Source organism: Nicotiana tomentosiformis, chromosome 2 (assembly GCF_000390325.3).
Source record: "Nicotiana tomentosiformis chromosome 2, ASM39032v3, whole genome shotgun sequence".
NCBI classification, from domain to species: domain Eukaryota; kingdom Viridiplantae; phylum Streptophyta; class Magnoliopsida; order Solanales; family Solanaceae; genus Nicotiana; species Nicotiana tomentosiformis.
Genome location: NC_090813.1, coordinates 178,346,681 through 178,372,961, shown reverse-complemented (window position 1 = coordinate 178,372,961; position 26,281 = coordinate 178,346,681). Strand labels below are relative to the sequence as shown.

The 26,281-nt window shown below is 35.8% G+C and overlaps 2 protein-coding genes across 2 annotated transcripts; both read right to left on the bottom strand.

Annotated features, from left to right (window-relative positions):
- Positions 1-44: 44 nt before the first annotated feature.
- Positions 45-4,010, bottom strand: LOC104114186 (eukaryotic translation initiation factor 2 subunit gamma-like). Its single transcript, XM_009624565.4, has 9 exons — positions 3,790-4,010; positions 3,441-3,581; positions 3,299-3,360; positions 2,331-2,443; positions 2,151-2,253; positions 1,493-1,720; positions 1,192-1,407; positions 730-990; positions 45-568 (listed from the first exon to the last, which is right to left on the bottom strand). Exons 2-9 carry the CDS (start codon positions 3,559-3,561, stop codon positions 251-253), a joined length of 1,422 nt encoding a protein of 473 aa, XP_009622860.1. The 5' UTR covers positions 3,562-3,581; positions 3,790-4,010; the 3' UTR covers positions 45-250.
- A 4,145-nt stretch (positions 4,011-8,155) lies between these two features.
- Positions 8,156-8,797, bottom strand: LOC138906170 (uncharacterized). The gene has a single exon (XM_070194695.1). The coding sequence runs from the start codon at positions 8,795-8,797 to the stop codon at positions 8,156-8,158; it is 642 nt and encodes a 213-aa protein (XP_070050796.1).
- Positions 8,798-26,281: the final 17,484 nt, after the last annotated feature.

Here is a 26,281-nt window from a genome sequence, read left to right as displayed (position 1 = left end):
TACTAACATGCGAAAAGAAATCTATCAATAGAAGTAACAAAAACTTTGCTTGAGGGCCAACAGAATTTAGAGCATTTTCATTTAGGTGAGAAAAGAGCGGATAAAATCCACAAATACTTGAAGTAAGCATGTGTCATGCCAAAAATCTATTGTTCGACAAGTCGACAATACAAATCCATAGGAACAATTAAACAAAAGCTAAAAAGAAACACTCATCAGAAAGCAATTCATAAAATAGAAAGAACCAAGTTCACACTGTAAAGAGAATATCTGCAGGTGTGGGTGGCACATCTAGTGCCACTCCGTCTTCAATCTCACCCCACCCAATGAGACGCCAGTGGCCATCAACTCGACGGCTGAGCACCACCTTCTCGCCTATGTCAGTGCATACAGGTGCAGTTAGTTGCAATTTCGCGCTGTTATTTCTCACTTTAATGACTTGAGCCCCAGTTGCCATGGACAATATATTCAGCATTAGAACTTCACCCTTCACCAGATTCGCCACCTGCTTTTCTGACTCTTTTTCCTCAACCCCTACAAGCCGACGCAGCAGTTTAATTTTCCTGATCTGTAGATAAAAGATGATGAGAAATAAGTTGCCAAGAGGATTAGTGTACCACATATTCCTAGTGACTTGGCCAAACAATAAAGGAACTAAAATGGCATGATTTAGTAAGCAATAAAAGATATTACAACAAAAGCTAAAAAGGCTAAAGAATGCATGCTAACCTTAAGTTCAATATACACTTCAGGGAGTGTACCAACGTCTCCAAGGACTTGACCAACAAGCATATCGCTGCATGATAGGGAAGGATCCATTGATGTGCCAACCCCAATAAGGCCTCCTGGCACAGCAAACTGAAGCTTATTCTGCTCTGCAAATAATGACACAATTCTGGAATATATTGGTCTACAGATGGTTTTTCCATCTGCAGTTTTGTCAAGGATGCCTGGACGAAGCTCAACCATCTGATTTTCTTTTAGAACACCCTGAGAACCAGAGGTCAATGATATATGTTTAGACATAATAAAGAATTTAAAGGTTAAACTCAGATTTAATCACACTTGGTTACCAACAGCTTCCCAAAATTGGTCAGTGGGAATTGTCAAAAGACAACTTTCATCAGATATATTTAGACACATTAAAATATGTTCTTTATAGTGTGTGGCAGATAGTTATAACAGTTATACCTTAATGATACTTCCACCTACAACACCACCCTTCATGTCATCAATCCCACAACCAGGCTTATTCACATCGAAAGATCGAATCACAACCATACGGGGAGGTGATACAAAATCTCTCTTAGGAATGGGAATCCTTGCAATATATTCACAAACAGCATCAATGTTGTAATTAAGCTGCGCGGAAATAGGTACAACTGGTGCACCTTCTGCAACTGTTCCCTGATAGGCATAAGATGAATTTCTTCTTTAGCAAAATGTTTAAATGCCAGGTAATCAACTTGCAAAACTCTTTGGAATGACTAACCTTCAGAAATTCACGGATTGCTTTATACTGATTTCTAGCTTGATCCTGCTGTATAGTGTCAACTTTGTTCTGAAGAATGATTAGGTTTTGGAGCTTCAAGATGTCAACAGCAGATAAATGCTCTAGAGTCTGGGGCTGAGGACAACTTTCATTGGCAGCTATTAGAAGGAAAGCTCCATCCATAATTGTTGCCCCGCTCAGCATTCTAGTCATCAGTATCTCATGCCCCTACACAAAGTCATAACAAAGCAGCCAAAGCTAAATATAGTTACAATGTAGTAATGTAACTCATACTCATAGATTAATTGGACAACCAAAATTTTGAGATAACACATGCGGTAAAAAGTACAGATGCTTTGCCAGGTTTCAAGTAGTAGAAAAATTGACTTATCACCTATAATCCCAAACATACTAACTCCTAGAAAGATAAAAATGCAGTGTGACTATAAAACTTAAAAAAGAAAACAATTTCAATGCAGGATCATTCAGACGAGTTACCATGTGATCAATCCTAAATTATGTTGCCAAAATTCAGAAGAAAGCCCCTCCACATTTTTATAAGAATTCTGTAGCAAAATATAAATGCAAAGAACAAATTCTACTAGCTTGTCGCCAAGTGCAGTAATGTTTTAAGGTTCCACGAATGAAGTAGCAATACCGGGCAATCTACAAAAGAAATGTGTCTGAGCAGTTTCATCTTGCAGTTCTTGAATCCAGGAACATCACATGGAGGATTATCTTCTTTACCACTTCCATATGACCTAAAAAATTAGGTAGAGCTTAACAATATATTCTTCAAGGAAGCATAGGAACAAATAATTCACATTAACATACGTACTTGTAGCATAAAGGCCGCGGGCAACTTTCATCCTCACATTTGTATATCTTTGCATTTGCGTATCCAAGTTTCACAGTTATGTTACGCTCCAGTTCACATTTGAATCGAGTAGTCTGATAATTAGATGGCATAAAAAAAGTAAGAGCTCCATAAAAGCAAGTTAAACGAGAGGTCAAAATTAGAGGATTTTTCATAAAGCACTATAGTTTAGAGCCTAGTAACTATAGTTTGCCTAATTACCATTAATAGCTACTGTTCAATTGTTACCAACTTGTATCACTTGTATTCAAACGCGCAACGAATATAGCTTGTGTCAACTGTATTCGTTCCCCCAACGAATACAACCTATATCAACTGTATTCGTCCGCGCAATTGTATTCATTCGCGTAACTAATACAATATGTATCAACAGTAACCAAGGCGAATTACAACTGTATACAGGGGTGTATACAACTGTATACAGGGGTGTATACAAGTATTCAACGAAATACAACCAAGGCGAAATACAGAAATATAGAAAAATAAAATGCTCTTGTTGAGCTAGGAGATATAGAACTCAAGACCTCCGCTAATAAAGCGGACCCTCTAACCAATTGAGCTAGGAGAGCTTGTTGCTCTCTTATTTCAGTTCAAAAAAATTAATCTCTTGTTTCATGGATTTGCTATAAAATTCAAATATAGCTACGAATGGTATATTTGCTGAAAGTATAGTTATGAATGATAAATATAGTGTATATGTTTGCTGTGTCGTGTAATTTTTCCCAAAAATTATAATTTGGTTAATTCTCAGATTAACAAGATTATGAAAAAGACAGTAATCACTTTTTCAACCTTGTATTTCTCCTTCTATCTAGTACAATGTATGGACAAGATGATCAATGATCAAATAAAAACCAAAAGAAATTGAGACGGCCAAACATAACAAAAAGTGTTCAAAGGGCTACAGACAAAAGAGTAATTAAGGGTACCTGGATACCAGAGATTGCCCTGACAACAGTGGTTTTGCCATGTGCTACATGGCCAATGAGGCCTAACAAAAGTTTAAACCATTTTATTAGTCCATAATTAACTTGCCCAGGAAAACAAGAATGGGGTTATAATAAAAATTACCAATGTTGATTGTAGGCTGCCTGGATATAACTTCAGGTGAAAGTGGATGTAGTTTCGTCACATCCAGCTTTCTTAAATCCTGCTCCATTATTATCTCTTTTTGAGCCATCTTCTTCAACATTCAGAAAAAATTGCTCAATCCTGTATGCAAGAACCAAGATTAGTATCTTTTAATTCAGACTAGGATCGGAATCATTGATTCTATAAAGAAAGAGAAAAAGTAAATAAATATACACACTTTACCCGGACATAAATACTATTGACATTCAATAATGAAATTAGCATTAACACTATTGACTACCCAAACACCATAATACATATAATTGATCACAATATATGAAAATTTCACCTTAAAAGAGAGAAACTAGTTTCAAAAGTTCTGTTTTGATCTGCCTTTCTGATGGGCACTTGTGAATTTGAAATTGAGATTGGTAAGGCTGCTATCAAGAAGAAGAAGAAGAAGAAGATCGCCATGGTGCTCTGAAACTTTGTTAGATTAGGCGAAAACTCCCATGGTGAATTAGGGTTTAATTAATGACGTATGTTTGAATTTGAATTAATACGGAAGATGAGAAGTTCCTTTGTTAAGACTGTCTATATATAACCTTCTCATGGTGGGACCCAACTGAATTTTTTCCGATTCTACTTTGAACAAAAACAAATAAAAACAATAAAAAGCAGTGCTATTCTTGGGCTCCAAGTAATATACGGGTTCCAAATAACAACTTGTAAAGTACTTATTGTATTGCCGTATTCTTGTCGTTATGTAAGATAAAAATACTATGATTTGTTGTGGTCACATAATTACTTTAGTTTTTTCCTTTTTTTCCCTTACTAATATTTTATTTTACTTTTTACCTTATTTTTTTTTTAATTGTGACCACTATTTTGGGAACACCTTGAATAGAACTATTAGTGCAATCTCATAAATAGAAGAAAATCAAAGTAGCAACAAGGAGAAGAAAAATAAAAATCTAGAATGCTAAGTGGAAAATAATTTCCAAACAGATTTAGGCCTTGTTTGTCCATAAACGTTTTTCCTTTTTTTCAATTTTTTTTTCCAAAAATGTGTTTGTCCATGAAATTTTACAAGTTTTTCGAAATTTTTCGAAAATGAGTTTTTCAAAAAATATTTTCAGAAAAGTTTTTTTCCCCACTCACAAAACTACAATATTTTTTCAAATGAAATGCATGTTCAGACATAATTTCAAAATCCAAATGCCATTTTTAAACTTAACTCCAAATACTACTATTTTTTAAAAAATTACAAATTTTTATGTCCAAACACCTACTTAGTTCTTTTTTTTTAATACATAAAAGTCACCATGGTGGTGTGAGGGTTAAGGCATAACCCTCAACCTGTATATTACCAAAATTCAAAAAGTAAACACATGGAGTAGGGGACATAATGCCTAACCTCTCCCAAGTACATATGTGAGTTGGATGTCACCAACTTTAAATTCATGTGAGGCATGCAAAAATTATATTGTGCCCGAGCAGTAGCTTGATCTGTTTAAGATATACAGAGAAGGGAATCTCATTGGTTAAGGTTTGTTAGGATACATATAACAAAAAAGATAATTATATCATTATTTATGGATAATATCATGGCCCCTCTTGATTTGTCTGATTCTAAAGCACGAAAGTTGGTCCTTTTCCATTCTGAAAGAACCTCTAGCTGAAAGAGGTAACTCCCTAACATGGTAAAAGGTCTCAGCTTCTAACAAAAGTTGTAAGCCCGGTCCATACTTAGCCAGTGCATCAACAGTGTTATTTTCTTCTTTATAGCAGTGCTGGACTGTAATACTTTTAGAGTGAATGATCTGTCTCATACTTCTTATGTGGTCAACCAATTCTCAGGGAGTATTGTAAATATCCTTAGTGATATTCATAACCATCAAGGAGTCCATTTCCACGATTACATTGTGAATGCTACTATTCTTACACCACTGCAAAGCATGTAAAGCTGCTTGAACTTCAGATTGGTTGTTAGTGCAGAATTGTAAAGCTTTAACAAATGCCATGATAAGCTCTCCATTTATGTTTCTAACAACACCACCTATGCCCGCGATCTTCATAGTTATATTGCTACTTCCATCTGTATTAGTTTTTATCCATCCAACAGGAGGCCTACCCCACCATATTTCTTTGCTAATGATTATATGCATGTGATCCTCTATATTACAGTAAAGCTGGTACCAAGTCCAGTTCATATCTACAACAATTCCATTCTTTTTCATGAAGATCTTCAAGTGAAAAAGAACATCATGCCATATCCTTAAAACTGAAGTTCTCTTATCTCCATATTTGATTGCATATCTCTTCTTTCATAGTTCCCAATATATAAATATTGGGGCTGCCTGGCATAAGGATCTGATCATAATATTCTTGTTATTATTAGTTGTCCAATCCTTCAAGGTGTAAGCAATAGAGAGAGTTGGACTTGATTCCAAGAGGACATGCAAAGAAATTCCAAATTAGAAATACAATATCACTAGTCAAGAAAATATGAGAAATTGTTTCTTTTTAGGATTCCTGCATAAGAACATCTAGACACGACATTATATCCAAACTTCCTTAGAACTTCATCCCCACGAAGTTTTCCTTTCATAGCTCTCCACAAATTGCATGACATTTTAAAAAGGATGTTGTTTCTCCAGACATTATTTTAAATTGTGAGAGCCTCAATTTTTGTCTGATAAGATTGAAGGCGGAGGAACATGTGAAATCTCTAGTGGTGGTAGCTATCCAGATTGGAATATCCACATGTTGTCTATCACCTATTGGGATCTTAACAATATGATTGAGAAGATTGGTTGGAATCAATCTGGATAATACTTGTTCATCCCAGATGTTATTTATGATGCAAGTATTAAGCCTTAGATTACCAAGTTTCTTGCTATTTTCAATGTACAAACCTAATGGACCAATTCATGTACAATTATCCCACTAGAATGAGATATTACCCTCATTAATTTTCCATAAGATATGAGGTTCTGTCCCTTTCTTGATAATCATGAGCTCTTTCCATGCGACAAAGTGCTTAGATTCTATGGCCTTCGCCACGGGGCGACTTCTAGGACAGTATTTGGCCTTCATATATTGAGACCATAGATTATCCTCCACTCTAAATCTCCACCACCTCTTGGCTGCAAAAGTCTTACACAGGTCCTCAAGACTCTTAAAACCAGCACCTCCTTCGCCCACTGGATAACATAGCTTGATCCATGAACTCCATTGATATCTATTTTTTAGCTTTGCCCCAGAAGAAGTTGGAGAAGTATTCAGTTGTCTGATAATAACTTTGGGTGGAGAGACTACCACTAATCTATGTATGGCCTGAGATTGTAACACATTCTTGATCAAGACAACCGTGCCACCTTTAGACAAAAGTTGTCCCTGCTAGCCACTGATTTTATTCATAACCTTCTTAGATGTATCAGCAAAATAATAAATCTTTTTCCTGCCAGAATAAATAGGTCAACCCAAGTAAGTAAAAGGAAAAGATTGATATTTATAACCTGTGATCCTGCTCAACATATTCTTCCTCTGATCCGAGATATGATTAGAGGTTAAGTAGAAACTTTTTCATTTGTTAATCTTCTGACCAGAGACTTTCTCATATTGATTTAGGACCTTCACCACTTGTTTGATGCTATATTTGTTACCAGAAGTAAAGATAACCAGGTCATCTGCATATGCCAGATGGCTGATTTTAGGACCTCTACTATTCATTGAGAAACCATTATACTTTTTTTTTATTTTGAAGATGATTAAGAGCTTTGGATAGAGCCTCCGCAATAACAATAAACAGACTAGGAGACAATGGATCTCCTTACTTTAAACCTCTAGAAGAGGGGAAGACGTCATATCTAATACCATTAATTAACACTGAGTACCAGATATTGGTAATTAATTTTTGAACCATATTAATAAACTGATCAGCAAAATCCATTTTTTAAGCACAACACTGAGGAAGTTCCAAGACACCTTGTCATAAGTTTTAGCCATGTCTGCTTTTATCATCATATTACCCCATTTTTTTTTTAAATATCTTGAACTATCTCCTGAGTCAAAAGAATATTCTCGGTAACGAGTCTTCCTTTAATGAAACCAGTCTGGTTCTCAAATATCAGTCTAGGGAGAAAATCAGTTATTCTGTTGGATATTATCTTGGAGATAATCTCGTTTGAGAAGTTACTCAAACTTATAGGTCTCAGCTGGGAAAAAGGAGGTAGGAGCCTGCACTTTGGGGATTAAAACCAAGCAAGTATGAGTGAAAAACTTTGACAGGCTACGACCAAGAAAGAATTCTTTAATCATAGCTCAAACATCATCAGAAATAATATGCCAACATGATTGGTAAAATCCACCATTGAAGCCACCAGGACCAGCCGCACTGTCTGGATGAAGGGATAGTACAACTTCCTTCACTTCTTCATCGGTAGGAGGTTATTGTAATCTCTAATTATCCACATCAGTAATGATTCTATCCACTCTATTCAAGAAATTCATGTTATTATCCTGAGATGGTTTTGAGGAAAGGTTGCAATAATGTGACACAACTGCTTCTGCAATTCTATCATTCCCTTGAACCATTGATCATTATCATTTTCAATGTTATGTATAAATGATCTATTCTTCTTTTGTTAAATAATACCGTGGAAGTATTTCGTATTGCTATCTCCCTCCTCCCACTTGACATTAGCTTTTTGTCAAAGGATGGCATTCTCCATATTCATCCATCTGATCTGCTCAGCATATAAACAATGAAGCCTAGTCCTATTAGATTCACTGTCATCTTGAGCATATCTGAATTCCATCTGATCAACCTTCTGCACCAGCTCATCTATCTTATTAAAGACATTACCAATATATTCTTTAGACCATCTACTAAGATAGTGAGCTATCCTTTTAAGTTTTTGATGTAGAGAGTACATAACATTCCCTTGTACATATTCATCCCAGCATCCCTTTAGAACATCCACAAAATTCGGATGGTCCACCCAAAAATTTAAAAATTTAAAATATTTAATAGGTGGAGTGACTGATTCTGAGCAATTTAGGAGTAGTACATTATGATCAGAACCAATTCTAGGGAGATCACACACAATTGAGATATGAAAAGTAGAAGACCATGCATCATTGTAAAAAACTCTGTCGAGCCTTTGAAGAATCCTTTTCCTTTTTTGTTTTTCTACCATTAGTCCATGTGAAATCCTTTCCACTGTAAACCACATCTGAAATTTTAGACTTTTACCAAGTCTATGAAGTCGTCCTCCTTTCTTTTCATTGGCTTCCATAATAACATTAAAATCACCCAAAATGGACCAAGGGCCATCAATCTGGTTGTTCATATTGGTAAGGGCTTTCCAGATATTTTTTTCTTCTTGACTTGGTGCTAGCATAAACTACAGTGATCCAGAGTCTCTCCTGCCTCATAATATGTTCAACCTCAAAAGAAATCTGTTGCTTGTTATCACTAACCACTTTGCACGAGTAGTCACTATTCCAGAAAACCCATATTTTTCTATTATAATTTGCCACTGCATTAGAAAAATCTATTCTCCTTCTGTAGTGCTCTAATTTGTTTTTATTAAAAAAAGGTTCCTGCAAGGCAATGAAGGAAACCTTGTGTCTTTTAACCAGTTTGTCAAGTCTAATGAAAGAGCATTTAGACTTAACCCCTATAATATTCCAAATAATTGTGCTAATCATTTAAAAATTATTGAGAGGATTTGTTGCCTCTGCCTCCACTATTAGGAGTAGTGATAGTCTTTATGAAACTTTTCTTTGGAACTTTGGATCTTGTTGGGGAGAGGCCTCCTTTGTCAATTGCTTCAGTCACCTATTGAACCACAACGCCTACTTAGTTCCACTAGTCTTTTCATGTGTAATAGATTTTACCAACTCTCTTACAAGCTGGTCTCTAAGAATCTGGAATCTGTCATTAGCCAATACTGGTAGTTTTTTGTGCTTTATTAACCAATGCCCATGAAACTATCATCCAAAATATGATCCCAACTTTCGCAGAAGTACGCAAATCTTGGACTGCCACTCTTGTTGTTAAACTTCGTGTAAGAACCTATACGTATTTGGTATGCAAAAATTCTTCTCAATTTTATTATTTGACATTTTTGGAGACACCATCAAGAATCATTTGCTTTTATTTTTCAATGCAATATTTTATTTTCCACATCATCAACCCGCTCCATGTCCCAGCAACTAGCCCTTCCACTGGTATCCTCCATTTCCTCTCTTCTTCCATTTCATTTTTTTCCCTCCTGTGAGATACTACCCCTTGTTTTCTATTCTGTCCATACTAACTTCAATTTTCCGATTCCATTCTGCAAGCTGTCCTAATGACGCCTAATGAGTACAATAATACTTTTACTAGCAATTAATAAGGTGAGAGTTGGATTAGTTATAAAGGAAAAAGATTAGTGTCGAGACTCAAATTGATAAAACAGTGTGAGTAAATACTATGCTTCAATCCCACGCAAGTCGCAATTGTCTTTATGAATTCTCACAGACCATGTCACTCCATTTAAGCTCATCTCAAACTCATATTGTACAAAAAATCAAAAGGACTAGAATTAAATTTTATATTTTTTAATGACATATAAATGTGTGATAAGACTAAATGACTCTTAGAAATTATAGTACCTTAAGTAAATTAACTAACATGACTAAAATATATTCTAACTAATAGATATCACCTATATAGATCTTTATCGTTCATTATGCCATATTCTTTTGCTAAGTCTGTATGAATTTTAAGAGATTGAATGCAATATTCAGTGGCAAAAAATAAAGTGAAACTTCCCTCCTTCCCCCACTTTGCTACTTTACCCGGCACAAATCCTTATATCTACTCTGGTATATGTCAGGGCTCAATTATGGTACCAATGAACATGTTCAGAAATGATGAAATTAAGGGTCCACCAAACAGTATAGAGAACCAGATTCTCTATCAGTTCCCACAGTAAACAATAGTAAATAAAGAACACATTATTTACGTGAAAAACTCCCAACTCACGGGATTAAAACCTAAGATCTAACCTGATAGGATTTCAACTTCACTAAGTGAGCAAACTTCAGATTACAACCTATTGCAATCTAGAAATTAAATTCTTAATCCCTAACCTCTTACAATAACACAATTGTAAGCTCTTTGTAATAATTCTTTTGCAAGTCACATTCTTGGCTAACTCTAGTCAACAACCAAAATAATAATGGTTAAATAATATCCTACTAGATGCTTCTACAAAGATGTGTAGGAATACAAGTAAATAACAAAAGACAAAGACATAATAAAGTAAAGAACACAAGACATATTCAATGCTGGGATCTGGTCCTTTGTTTTGTAGCATCTTTGTTCTTCAATGGCCTGAAGGGAAACAAAGGCAGCTGCACACTTGAGAGAATAAATATTTAGGTTTTCAAGTGTTAGGTCAAAACCTTGCATCATGTTGATTATATATGTGTGAGGTCATGAGAAAAGATGCAAGGGAATATCCGGTCTCTAGCAAGCTTCAATAGTGCCATTGTACTATTGCGAGTACAGTGCAACAACTTTAACAACTGTAGAGTTGACTTGTACGATGAACTAAGGAACTGATCCTATATGTTCCCTTATCTGATTTTCTTGAGAATTAAAGCAGACATCTGAGTAGTTACAATAGCGCAAGGGAACTGATTGTATCAGATTCCTATCTGGGTCCACATGAAGTTTTACACATCATCAAAACCATATTCGCTTAACTTATCAATTTTCCTCATTTTGATGATGACAAACTCAGAATTGATATTCCCTTTGAGAACCAGACACCCACATTGTTACCCCCACGAATTAGACGCCTTCCCCCTGAGAACCAACTTCATGTTACCTAATTATCTTCCCCCTTTTGATATCATTGAAAATAAAATAAAAATATATATATGTAAAAAGAAGTCCATCAACATTAACTCATGCCACTTGTGTGCACACAACATAACTAAAAATATAACATAAGAGATTAACATTGCAAATATTACAAATAAAAAAATTTAAAGTACCACATGCACAAAGTAGGATCAACTAAAGGACATGATTAGGAGAGGACTGGGAAGGGGTGCAAAACAGGGGACACTTGATGGGGGACATGAAGGATTAGGCAGCAAAAGCCTTGATGAGACTATCCATTCGAGCATTAGAATCTCTTTGATAATTGATCAGCTGCTCCTTCAGGTTCTCCACTTGTTTTCTCAACTCAACATTCTCAGCCTTCAAACGGGAGACCTCTTCTCCCTGAGCGCTACTGGAACCAGGTTCCTTACTTGTCTGAGTAAGCTTAGACTCCAGAATGGCATTTTGCGCTTTAAGATGCTTAATATCTTCATTTGCAGTCTCCTGAGCATCGATCAACTGAGAGATAATGAAGTTGCTTCCTACTCCCCCTTCTTTACTACACACTCACACTCTTTCAGAGTATTCATGGTGAACATTTGCTTTCTAGTCCCCAATGATACTTTTTTCAAAGGAACCTCAAAGTGTTCAAAAGTCTTTGGTAAGGAGAAAACCATATGTGAGACCATGATTACCATCCTTGAAGTCTGCCAGCTTCAACGTATGTTCAATCATAATCCCATGAAGATTGATAGAAGAGAAATAGTCCAGTGCTTCTAGAAGAAATAGGTCTGCAATGGAGGTGATATACATCCTCTCAGCCCTAGGAAACAACAACCTTTTCACCAACTCAAACGACAACTAGTATTATGTCTGATGAGCCTTCTTATGTACTCTTTCCCCTGACTGAACGACTTGCTTCTTGATGATCAACTTTTTAAAGTCAAGGAAACCACCGTCTTTAGCCCAGCAATCATCAAGGATCTCACCAAGGGTTACCTCATCCATAACAAAGTCTTTTCCATTCACTTTCAAACAAAATGTATCCCCATCTACCACAAACATGTCAGCATAGAAGCTTCTCACCTCATATTCATAAACTTTTGGACTTGTGATTTCAAAGAGATGGATCCACTTCTGGAATTCAATAATTTCTACCAGTTATTTCATGCCTGGTTGTTCAAGGATCTCAGGATGAAAGACTCGACCCTACAGAGCCTTTTGCTTCTTTAGATTTGCCCTTCTCCAACTCAGATAATTCACCCTTGGCCTTTTGGAGGAACCAGGTTCCTCACTAGTACTCTGCCTCTTTCGTAGATGTTTCTTCTTCTCTACTTTCTCTTTCTCCACTTCTCCTTTCTCATCTACAACATCATCATGGTCAGTCACAGGTGCTCTATCAGAAACTGCCTTCTTCTATTTAGTAGCAATGGGTTTCTTTGAGTTTTTCCTAACAAGAAGAGTAGGTTACTTAACAGGCTCCTCATCATCCACCTCCACTACATCAGCAGGAGGCACACCATCCTCATCAATTAACCGCCTTTTTAGAAGTTTCCTTCTTTTCTTCTTCTCCTTACTCACTTTTAAAGCATTGTTAAGTTCAGCCTTTCTCTATTGTCTAGTGGTGCGACATTTGGGAACAAAATCCTTTGTGGCTTTCCCCCCACTCCTAGAAGTTATAAACTTTATTACAGGCAGATCATCAATAGTATCATCACTCTCACCTAAAATATCCTCAGACATAAACTTCATTTTTGGGTAAATAATATCCAACAGAATAGTAATAGAGTGATCAGAAGGGGTTGTGTCAGCACTATCTAGGGGTTGTCTTGTAGAACTTGGAGTTTCATCCCAAGTAGAAGCAAAAAAATTCCCTTGGGAAGAGGGACCATGTTTCTCTGTAGGTTCCCTTGTAGTTCTGACAGGCACTTAGTCCCTTTGACGTACCTGTTCCCCTTTACCCTATTCACGTACCTGTTCCTCCTTACCCTGTTCACGTACCTGTTCCCCCTTACCTTGTTCTTCCCCCTGAATTAGTGGTTCACCCTGAGTCATAACACCAACATCATCAGACATAGACTCCTCAATCAATTTCTCCACAGCAACAGTCCCCTTTTCAAGAGAAGCATAACCTTTTTTAAGTGTATCGTTCATATTTTCTCACCCTCCGTACCCAAAAATTCTGAACAATAGAAGCGGATAGAATATTACCTGATGTAGAAATAACCCCGTCAACACTTTGAACCTCAGAAGTTTCAGATGCATGTGACCTCTCAATAACACGGGAACCCAATTCTTCGTTCAAACTTACTTCCTCTATCACAACACGCTGACTCGAGACCTCAATGCCTTCATCCCCTTACAAAATTTCTTCTGTGGTTTGAAAATTTGAGAGGTGGACATAATTTGTTCGGAGTCCACTCTTTCAGTAGGAGCACGTGGAGATGGAGAAATACATGTGTTGAGCTACCAAAGAAGTAATAACCCCTAAAGAAGCTAGAGCAAGGCCTAATTGAAAATGAAGCGAATTATTGATTGTGTCATAAAGACCCTTATGTCCACGTCCCAATCGTCCCTCTGGGGGAATATGTGCATCTAAAAGATCTTTTATACTGTGCCCAATCCCGAAATTGATTCTATACATATGACCAACACAAATTTTTTAGGAGTTTGATTTTTACTGTTGCAATGTGGACCAGAACCAGATGGTTTAGGAGAAGTGACTATGGGGTTGGGTTGGTTAAAATTAGGGCTTTTGTAGGTGAAGAATCTAGCCCAGATCCAAATAGTGGCACATATTTAGATGGAGAAGATGCAGGGTTGGCTTAAATTATTTTAGGAGATGTAGTATCTTGTTGAGACATGGTCGATTTTTGAAGCAAAAAGATAAGAAAAAAGGGTTTGAGTGAGGAGAGAGGTTGTTCGATGTTGAAAGTGAGAAAATAGATTAACTTTTGGATATATAAAATAAAAAGGGGAACCAGTTACAAATGGGTGCGAGAGAGAGAGGAGACGAGTCATTGGGTCGATTTAGAGCGGATGTAACGTTTGGGCTTAAGGAGGCATCAGAAGAGGCATGAACAAAAAAATGACGTGAAACCCTAGTTGTTCAAAATGCATATAAGTGTAAAAAGAGCTACTAACTTGAGTCATAGGAACCAGGTTCCTTGACATTTTTTGAAAATATGAGCAACAACTTCTAGATATTTGCAATGTCATTTGTCACTTGTCCGTCTTAAATTTTCCATGCGTGTCTACCTGTAATGGTATAGATTTGAGTTAGATGTTTCCAGAAAGTACTTTTTAGCATTGTACCTTTCTATCCTTTCATATCTAATCATCGAGGGACCATGTTCTCAATTAATCTTGATCAACCCTAGCTCCAGATGATTTCTTTGAAAATGTTCTCTACTTAGTACCTTGGTGAAGATATCTGCTACCTGGTCCTCCGTCTTGTAGAACTTCGTACAAATAGTCCCCTTTTCAATATTGTCTCTCAAAAAGTGATGATGCACATCAATGTGCTTTATCCTTTTGTGCTGTACTAGGTTCTTTGCCATATTAAGGGCACTTGTGTTATCACACAACAATGACACATAATCTATAAACACACCAAAATTTTTTAGTTATTGCTTGATCCATAGCAGTTAGGCACAACAAGAAGCAACAACCACATATTCAGCTTCAACAGTGGAAAGATCCACATAGTTTTATTTCTTAGTACCCCATGAGATCAAGCATGACCCCAAAAGTTGTTCCATTCTAGAGGTACTCTTTCTATCCACCAAGTATCCATCATAATCAATATCAACATCAGCATCAACTTATCCAAGTAGATCAAAATTATCACCTAAGAGATAGAAGAGGACCAGGTCATGCGTTCCCTTGAGATACCTCAAGATTCTCTTGGTGACCTTCAAATGAGATTCTTTTGGACTTGATTGAAATCTAGAACACAACCTAAAACTAAACACAATGTCAGGTAAAGACGAGATCCAATAATACCCGTATACATAGTTTCATTGATAAGAGAACCAGGTTCGTCCATGTCTAGGTGAGTAGCAGTAGCAATGGTCTTTGAGCTTTCCATCTCAAATTTTTTTAGCAGCTCGTTGATCTATTTTTGTTGACTTATCATAGTACCTTTTGAGGTTTGCTTCACTTGTAACCCAAGAAAAAAGTTTAGCTCCCCCATTATGCTCATTTCAAATTTACTTTCCATGAGCTTTGAAAACTCCTCACAAAGGAAATCATTTGTTGTACCAAATATGATAACATCAACATAGACTTGTGCAATCAACAAATTTCTCTCTCTTTTCTTCAGAAATAGAGTATTGTCAATTTTCTCTCTAGTAAATCCTTTCTCAAGAAGGAACTTAGACAATCTCTTATACCATAAACGAGGGGCCTGCTTCAAACCATATAGAGCTTTGTCAAGCTTGAAGACATGTTCAGGATGTTCATGACATTTAAAGCACAGTGGTTGCTTGACAAATACTTCCTCCTTCAAATATCCATTCAGAAAGGCACTTTTAACATCCATTTGGAATAATTTGAATTCCATATGAGATGCAAAAGCTATGATAATTCTGATGGCTTCTATTCGAGCAACATGAGCGAATTTATCATCATAGTCAATTCATTCTTCTTGATTGTAACCCTCGACCACCAACCTAGCTTTGTTTCTTGTTGTATTTCCAAACTCATCAAGCTTATTTCTGAACACCCACTTGGTTCCAATCACAGTTCTGTTTGAGGGCCCGGGTACTAGGTGCCACACTGCTTTCTCTCAAACTGATGAAGCTCTTCTTATATAGCAGTTATCCAGTCATCATCTTTCAATGCTTCCTTGATATTTTTAGGCTCGATTTGAGATATGAAGGTTGAGAAAGAAAACATGTTTCTTGCCTTAGATCTAGTTTGAATATCAGAGTCCAAAGGTGTGATCACATTTTGAAGATGATGTAAGCTCCGGTGCTTCCAGTTAGATACTTGACCTTCATAGTGCGAGGGACTAGGTTACTCTATAATTGAACCATCATTGGCATCAAAGGAAATGCTTATTCCACTCCTTTTCATGCATCAGGAGTATACAACATCAGCAACTCTATGCTCAACTTCAGTTGCAGTATTAGGAGGACCAGGTTCATCTATTTCTGTTGGAGGTTCTGCTGTATTTTCTTCACCACTTTCCTTGACTTCACTCATTAGATTAGTCTTCCCATTTTCCATATCTATGGCTTCTCTAGGAACCTTTGATAAGTCTCCATCTTGATCATCCTTATCATGTGAATCCTTCCTACTTAAGTGATGAGATTCATCAAAGATCACATGTACACTTTCCTCTATACATTGAGTCCTTTTGTTGTAGACTTTGTATTCCTTGCTTTGAGAAGAGTAACCAATAAAAATACCCCCATCACTTTTTGCATCAAACTTTCCCAATGCTTCCTTACCATTGTTGAGAACAAAGCATTTGCATCCAAATGCCCTTAGGTAAACCATCTTTGATTTTCTCCCATTAAGCAGTTCATACAGAGTCTTGTCAAACAGGTACCTGATCATACATCTATTAATCAAATAACATGCAGTGTTAACTGCTTCAAATTGGCACATTACTGTCAATCAATATTATTCTAGCTGTATTCTCAAGATTCATATTGTTGAGGTGTTCTAGGAGCAGAAACGTTATGACTTATGCCATTTTCAGTGCAAAATTCATCAAACTTAGAATTGTCAAACTCGATGCCATGATCAGATCTGATACTCACAACATTATAGCCCATCTTCACTTGAATCTGCTTCACGAAAGCAACAAATACTGGAAAGGTTTCATCCTTGGTCCTCAGAAATAAAGTCCATGTAAATCTGGAATAGTCATCAACAATCACAAAGATGTACTTGTTTTCTCCTCTGTTGGGTATCCTCATAGGTCCACAAAGATCCATATGAAGAACATCCAGTGGCCTTGAGGTTCTCAATTCCTTCTTTGGTTTAAACGAGGATCTGACTTGCTTCCTTTTTACACACGCATAACATACTTTATGATCCTTGAACTTTGACTTGGGAATCCCACGAACTAGACCCTTATTGATCATCTTGTTCAGCAAAGAAAAGCTTGCATGCCCTAGTCGTCTGTGCCATAGCCCAGCATCATCATCAATAACACTTAGGCATGTAAGATCACCACCATTCAGAGAGTTAAAATCTGCAATATAGATGTTCTTGAACCATTTTGCAAACAGAACCACTTCACCAGTTATGAGATTGGTGACATTACAGGATTTTGACAAGAATTCCACTTTGTTCCCTTTGTCACAGATTTGGAATACACTCAATAAGCTGTGTTTCAAGCCATTCACATAATACACATTTTCAATTGAGTGGGAGGGTGTCTTGCCAATCTTTCCAACGCCAAGAATATAGCCCTTCTTGCCATTTCCAAAAGACATACTCTTACCCTGGAAGGCCTTGAGTGAGAGGAAATCATCCATTTTTTCTGTCATGTGTTTAGAGCAACCACTATCCATGTACCATTTTTGACTGCTTTCCCTCACTCCAGCATGCACACAAAATCACTAATTAGACTTAGGAACCTTGGGTCCCTTGTAATTATATAATTGGTGAATCAAACTTCTTTTTGTCCTTGCAGGTATCACATATTTCGTTTTCAGAGAACCAGGTTCCTAGCAGTAGGTTTCTTTTCAGCAAAAACTTTATTTTTCTGTTGAGACTGAATTTTAGCTTTAAAAGAGTCCTTGTAGTGACCAGTTTGACCACAATTAGTACAAAGCCAATTATCAGTCACAGATACATACTTGCTATGGGGATCATAGGGAGTTCTAGCTTTATGGAACCCAATTCCTTGCCTATTTCCACTATTACTCTTATACATAAACGTGATTACATTAGAGGACCAGGTCCATTTAAATGACTTATTTAGATTATTTTTAATCCTTTTAAGTCCTATTGAAGTTGTCTATTATTTTCAAGTTCAGAAGCAAGACTTGTTTTGACATTTTTAAGCTCATTTTCAAGCTTAAGTTGAGCTTCACTATCCACTTCCTTTTTCTTAGGGGTGTTCATCCATTTTTCCATTGGGTTTTTAACAAGGTATTTTCTCTTGTTATTCTTCCACTTGTTCCTTCAGATCTATAATTACAACTACTATAGCATCTCGCTTATGTTCTACCTCTCCAATTTCCTATGTTAAAATATTTTTTTCATTTATGAGATTGTGATAAGTATCAATTAAAATATTAGCTAAGGATATTAGTTTCTTTGGAGAGTAAGTTTTCAAGTTTCTTTGAACATCAAGAAAATTTACCTCAACATTCTCATTGTTCTCATCATTGTCAGGTTTGGCCATGAGTACATATATAGAATCATATTCTGTAGATCCACTTTCAACATCTATCATAGAGGCGTCTCTTTGATCATCCTCACCTTCAGATTCACTAGAGGAATCTCCCCAAGCAGCCAGAGCTTGCTTCACAATATTATCAGCGACATCTCTTCTTTTGAACCTTCTATCAGGGACCTGGTTCCTCTTGGCCACTTTGTCAGTATTGTGTTTGTAGTGGTCCTGCTTGTGAAAAGGGCATTCCTTAATAAAGTGTCCTGGCTTTCCGCACTTGTGACAACACTCACTTCCTTTGGTGTTTCTTCTAGATCTTCCTCTCTTGGTAACTCCTCCATTTTTTCGGACCATCTTTTGGAATCTTCAAGTGAGATATGCCATGTCTGTCTCATCGCCACTTGATTCACTATTGTCAGCCTTGAGAACCAGGCTCTTCTCCCTTTTGGGATCTCTTATTTCAAAATCTTTCTTCATCTTCATCTCATAGGTTTTGAGATTTACAATGAGTTCATCAATGGTGAGCTTCTGCAGATCCTTGGCTTCAGTGATAACATTCACTTTACTTTCTCAGGAACCTAGTAGGACACTGAGTATCTTCCGAACCAACTTGTTTCTTGGAATGAATTCTCCATAGGAGAGAAGCTCATTGATAATGGAGGTGAAACATGTGTGCATATCCTGAATAGACTCATCCTCCTTCATCTTGAATAGCTCATACTCAGTAGTAAACATATCTACTTTGGACTGCTCTACCCGAGTAGTTCCCTCATGGGCAGTTTGGAGAGTTTCTCAGATCTCCTTAGTAGACTGACAGACTGAGATGAGGTTGTATTCATCTGATCCAATGCCACAAACAAGAATCTTCTTTGCTTTGAAGTTCTTCTCAATAGCCTTTCTATCAACATCATTGTATTCTTTTCTTATTTTTGGGACTGTGACTATTCCCTCTCCAATGGTTTTCATGGGAACTAAAGGACCATCACAAATCACATTCCACAACTCTGAGTCCTCATCCATGATGAAGTCAAGCATTTTTATTTTTCACCAACCATAGTATTGGTCGTTGAATCTTGGTGGTCTATAGGTTGATTGTCCTTCCTCGACGTTTGGTGGAGCAGTCGTGAAGTTCCTTTTAGGTGTTAACCTTTTAGAAAGAACCTACTCTGATACCAACTAATAGAAACTAAGAGTCCACCAAACAGTATAGAATCAGGTTCTCTATCAGTTCCCACAATAAACATTAGTAAATAAAGAACACACAATATTTATGTGAAAAACTCCCAGCTCACGGGATTATAAACCATGACCTACCCTGGTAGAATTTCAACTTCACTAACTGAGCAAACTTTATATTACAAACTATTGCAATCTAGGAATTATACTCTTAATCCCTCACCTCTTACAATAACTCTATTGTAAGCTCTTTGTAATTACAAAGTCATCCTCTTGACTAACTCTAGTCAACAACCAAAAATAATAATGGTTAAATGATGTCCTACTTGATGCTTCTAAAAAGCTGTGTAGGATACAAGTAAATAAAAAAAGACAAAGATACAACAAACTAAAGGACACAAGACGTATTTAATGCTGAGATCTGGTCCTTTGTTTTGTAGCACCTTTGTTCTTCAATGGCCTGGAGGGAAACAGAGGCGGCTGCACACTTGAGAGAATAAATATTTAGGTTTGCAAGTGTTAGGTCAAAACCTTGCATCATGTTGATTATATATGTGTGAGGTCATGAGAAAAGATGTAAGTGAATATCTAATCTCTAGCAAGCTTCAACAATGTTGCTGTACTGTTGCGAGTACAGTGCAACGACTTTAACAGTTGTAGAGTTGACTTGTACGATGACATGGAGAACATATCCTATCTGTTCCCTTATTTGATTTACTTGAGAATTAAAGCAGACATCTGAGTAGTTATAATAGCGAAAGAAAACTGATTGTACCAGATTTCTATCTGGTTCCACATGAAGTTTGACACATCATCAAAACCATATTCTCATAACTTATCATGAAACATGCATTTGAGCAGCATTGTGAAATAATTGAAGGTAATGCACTAAATGACTAATTCTATCTGTTCCTGACTTAATTCTGCATGAAATAAAATCTTGTCAAGTTCTCAGCGAAAGTAAATGCCATCATGTAAGTGGAAAATCAAAAGGATGTGGATTCGTGTCTTTCACTTCTGAGACAGCTGCCAGCGAGGCTTTGAAGGAAATGGATGGTCAGGTACGTCTATATGTTAAAAGTATCCGTTACACACTTATATTGTTTTAAGATTTTTACTAATTGTGCTTTCATAGTTATTGGATGAGAGAAACATTCGTGTCTGTTATGCACTCAAAGGATATATGCATGAAGGATGTCAAATCTGATCTTGCCATGTGTGTTTCTTTATTTTCTGCTTGTTGTATTGTTTGTTTGATGTTCATTATAGCAGAAAGTTGTAAAGTTCAGATCATCTAAGATTGCCCTATACTTTCTTCTGATTGTGATATTGGTTTGCTAATGAAAATTAAATGAGAAGATCCCTCATCATTAAGTCGTAGTTATTGATACTCACATGCAGATAAAATAATCTGAAAAACCAATTATTGTCATTTCTGTTTATTGGTCAAAGTTCAAACTGAAAGATCCTTAAATGACTTGAGAATAGATACGTCTTCTGGCTTGAAGAAAGTTGTACTGAAGCTGGTTGTTGAAAAGTATTAACGTTTGTTTGGATTGTATTTCTTGGGATTGGTTAAAGGAAAAACTTCTGCACAGTGAGAAGATTTTAGACTATGGTTTGCTAGTAGTATGATAGAATTCAACAATTTAGCCGCACAATTTGACTCGTCAAAGTATTCAAAGGTGTGACCTAGTGGTCAATAAAGTGAGAAGAGAACCGTGAGGTCTCTAGTTCAAATCTCAATGGAAGCAACATATACTAGGCGATTTCTTCCAGTTTGCTCCAAGCCTATCCTTGGTGAACAGAGTTATTCGATACTTGTGTTGGTGAGAGGTAACCGGTATTCGGTGCGAACAAGTTGGTCCGAATGCCGCCATCACTAACAGGACGCTCTGATTCAGAAAACTTTGACCCTCTGCCTTGTGCTGCAATAGTGGACTCAACTTCCCGAATTTCTTGGTAATCAAACGACACTCAAAGTACCTTTTGTAGCGCAATGATCTGTCAAACAATGCACCAGTAGCATTTGATAAATTAATGCCCAGTAGTAATGGTCATGTTTCCAGCTTGTTAATTGTATGGATGATGTGCTCCTCCTTAATTTGATAATACTTTCTTTGTGGTCAGTTTTGATACATACGTCGTACCTTATCAACTTATAGATGTCAGTATCTTTCAACAACAACGATGACCCTCCAAACCTTAGAATATAATTTAAAACCATATCAAAGTTTAGGATTAAAATTGAAGAATTTGGGTAAGTGGAAATAGTGTTTTAACGTTTTACCTACTATGAGACGAGGCGCAAGTTTCGAGGCATGAACCCTATGGATCTTTAAATTTATTAATTTATAAATTAATAAAATAACATAATAGCATAATAATATAGGAAGTACATTACAAGTTTAAGAAAAATACAAATAACTAAAAAAGCTCATAAAAATAAAATTTCTAGAATGTTTTTATCGGCATAAACAATCAATAATAATAATGTTACTATGAAATACAAATCAATAATAACGTCTTAACTTTTAAATATAAAAAAATCAAAATTTCTTAATAAATATTATTAAACAAAATTTATTACCTTCCTAAAAGTAAATAATTATTAAACTTCACCAATGTTGTAATTTAGAATATTAATCCTTTTGCTATTATCAAACTTTTACACACAAGATCAATCTATCTTTTACACATAAGAGATCTAAAAATGATACTTTCTTAATTTCAGTATTGTAAATAGCCATGAAGGCTCATTTCCTCCAATAGCAAGTGAAGAAATAAATTTTGGCTATCTATTTTAGATATTCGCTCACGTTTTCTCAATTAGTAAATCTGCAATATTATGACTCGTTATTTAAGTTACTCTCAATCTTCATATTCCTATATGTGAATAAAACTTTAATCATTCATTTGTTAAAGAGTTTTGATGGTCAATAGTGCTAATTAGGATATTTGACCCATGATTTGAGTAATAACTGTTGGACGAACCCCGAGTGTTGGGCGTTATGTGTGTTTAAGGTGCACAATCGGGCACTTAAGGCGTAAGCCTCACAGAACTAAGCCCCACGCGTGAGTCTCAGGGCATTTTGATAGTGCCTCGCCCCCGGACGAGTCTCGGGGCGAGTCCCGAAAGATCCTTTTAAAACACCGAGTGGAATCTACCAATTTCATGTTGAAGCTTCTTTAATGACAAGAGCAAATAAAAAATGATTTAATAACAATAAGCGTATGAATGTATGAGAGGAGTTGCGAGAAAAATTGAATTATTTCGAATAAATAGCACATGCGCAAAATTGGACCTTTACCCATTATAGGAATTGATAAATTAATAATAGTAGAGCAGAATTACAATGAGGAAGTTGACCCACCAGTACTAGAAATAGCCATCTTTCTCCCTTGTTTATTTTGCAAGATGTGCTCCATCTCTCTTATTTATTTCTCTTATATAATAACGAAAAGATGACATTTTTTTCTTCTTATTTTGTCAAATCATTATTGCTTCTAGTCAATGTATCATATGCCACTTGGAGATAGTGAAGTTTTTATTGTCTCTGTTATCATTTCCGTTGATAAAAAATAAGCTGAGATTATGTACCAACATCTGTGGTAGTGCACATTTGGCTGGAGATGACCGCAGAGTTATATTGTGGTGACTTTTTCAACATTAACTGGTTATATGGAATTTGTGTGTGTCCAATAATTATTCCCAAACTATGATGTGTTCGAGTTTTTTTTTAAAGGGTGTGAATGGAAAATGAAAGAGACACCTTTTGGATTGCACCTCATTATCTCACATTTCCTTTGTCTATAAATTTAGAAGCTTGGCCTAATTTTTCAGAGATGGAAAATCTGAAAACTTCTTCCCTCTTTTCTACATTGTTGCATTATTTTCCAAATAAATATAAGTGTCAAGTGTGGTTTGCTCCGTTTGTTGAGTTTGTTGAAGTTCTGTGATTTGTAGTGCCGCTATCACAGAATAGTTATTCCGTTCTATCCTGGGAGGAATTAATCCATAACCTTGGGCAACAGTGAGAGATTAAATTATTTAAGGACACACTGTGAATTCAGTGGGTTCGGAATTATTTTACGATTTGTTTATTAAACTAATGTTTATTTGCTTCTCTGATTTTCTGATTTTGAACACAGTAATACCAACATGATGGTCTAATTCTCAGTTGTCAAGCCAAACTAACTTTTCAAATTTTATATGATAATGGTTAAAAATAAAGTAGTAAATAACATATTAAGTTATATTAGTAGTAATTGTTTTTACACTATCAATGTAGGTACGTTATTGGAAACGGATAAGTTGAAATTAAGAATGGATAGGTGCATGTTTATTGAATAGAAAATAAGGCAATTGTTAACACAAATGCCTGATTTCTAGATAAGGACCATTTAATAAACTATGTTCCTAGAAGTAAACTAGTTTTACATGAACTAGGCAAATAAATAACTAGATGTTCAAGAACATCAAAATTCACATGTCGGAACTGATGCTCCATTGCATTTAAAGTAGTGAGAGTGACGTTTGAACAGTAAACATTGCAGTAAGAAGTCATTAATATTTAAATACTGTAAGGTAATAAAGGTAATATTAGTAGTATTTTGTCATAGTAGGAGAATAGTAAGGGAACTTAATAGTTCGGTATATACTCTTGGACGAGTTTCATAACAAGATCTCTGAAAAGCTTAATACCAAACTAGTTAGTTACGACAAAGCACTAATGGACAAAGATTGCATCATGAAATAACTTGGCAAGATTCTTTAACAAAAGTTTATTGGCGGAGACTTTTAATAGTCGTGCAAAAGAATGGCTGTGAAAGTTGTTGATGCATGTTATGAGTATAAGTGGAAAATTGTTGGGGCATATACCATTAACCATGAATTTAGATATAGTATATTCTAACAAATATCATGGTTAAAAGTCTAAGTGGGAGATAATGCAAAGAAATAAGAATTTTCCTCCTTTGAAGTATCTATACCAAACAAAGACTCACCAAATTCTTTGTAATACAACCCTAATAAATCAATACAAATTACATATAACTAGAATATAATTTTGGATTATTATAATAATTCATTAGTAAAAGTTTGGTATGGTTTATGATTATAAATTACGAAGATAATCTAGAATAAGTAACCCCTACTTATTTATAGGTGGATCTACGATTTAAACTCAACGAATTCATTCTTTAAGAGTATTGCACTGAACTCATTGTATATTTAAATTGAGGGATCCACATCTAGTAACCGGTGGGCGCTCAAGCATTTAACGCATGTAAAAATAAATATTCCTGTATTTTACTTTATGTTGCACCCTTTCTTTTATTAATATGTTTTGAAAAGAAAGATGCCTTTCTATATTGGAACAATTTAACTTTAAACTTCTCATTTTATTCATAATGATTAGTTTTTTACAATCACAAGAATATGCATGACATATTTAAGATCATAAATTTTAAAATTATTCTTTTTTCCCTCTTAAATAGCATGTTCATTCAAATAACATAGATAAAAAAATGGAAGAATACACAATATATCACTAAGAAGGGCATGAATAGTCGTTTTAAGATACTTAGTTAAAGAATAGCCTAATATCACGATCCAAAATCCCACCGGAGCCGTTATGGAGCCTAACATCGCTTGCTAGGCAAGCCAACAATAAATATGCAAACTTTAAACTTGAACAATGACAAGAAACAATCTCAAATAGCGGAATAACATAAATAACCGAAGTTATAATGACAATACAACTTAAGCCACCCAAAATCTGGTGTCATCGAGTGCATGAGTTTTATAGAGTACTAAATACAAAATCTGAACAAAATACAATACTGTTAGAAATAGTAATAATATAAGATAAAGGAGGGAACTTCAAGGCTTGAAAACAGAATAACATTGATACATTGAAATCTTAAAGCAAATTCGAATAAACAACTCACTAGCAACCACCTCTAACATCAAAAACTGGATCTACACATGAAATGCATAGTGTGGCTGTAACGACCCGACTGGTCGTTTTGTGTATTTGAGTCCCGTTTACTCTTTTGAAGTTTTTCGTAAGTGCATTTCTAGTTTTATGACTTGTGGGGATGGTTGGTTTTGTTTCGGGGAGGTTTTGGATTGATTTGGAACAATTAGTTCTTAGTTTGGAAACTTAAGTTGGAAATATTGACCGAGATTTGACTTTTGTAAAAGCAACCATGGAACGGTATTTTGATGGTTTTAATAGATTTGTATGATGATTTCGGACTTAGGCGTGTGCTCGGAATTAAATTCGGAAGTTCCTAGGTTGATTCTGCTCTTTTGTGGAAAGTTGGCAATTTGAAGGTTTAAAAATTTTCTAAGTTTGACCATGGGTTGACTTTATGGTAATTGGATTTGGAATTTAGTTTCGGGACTTGGATTAG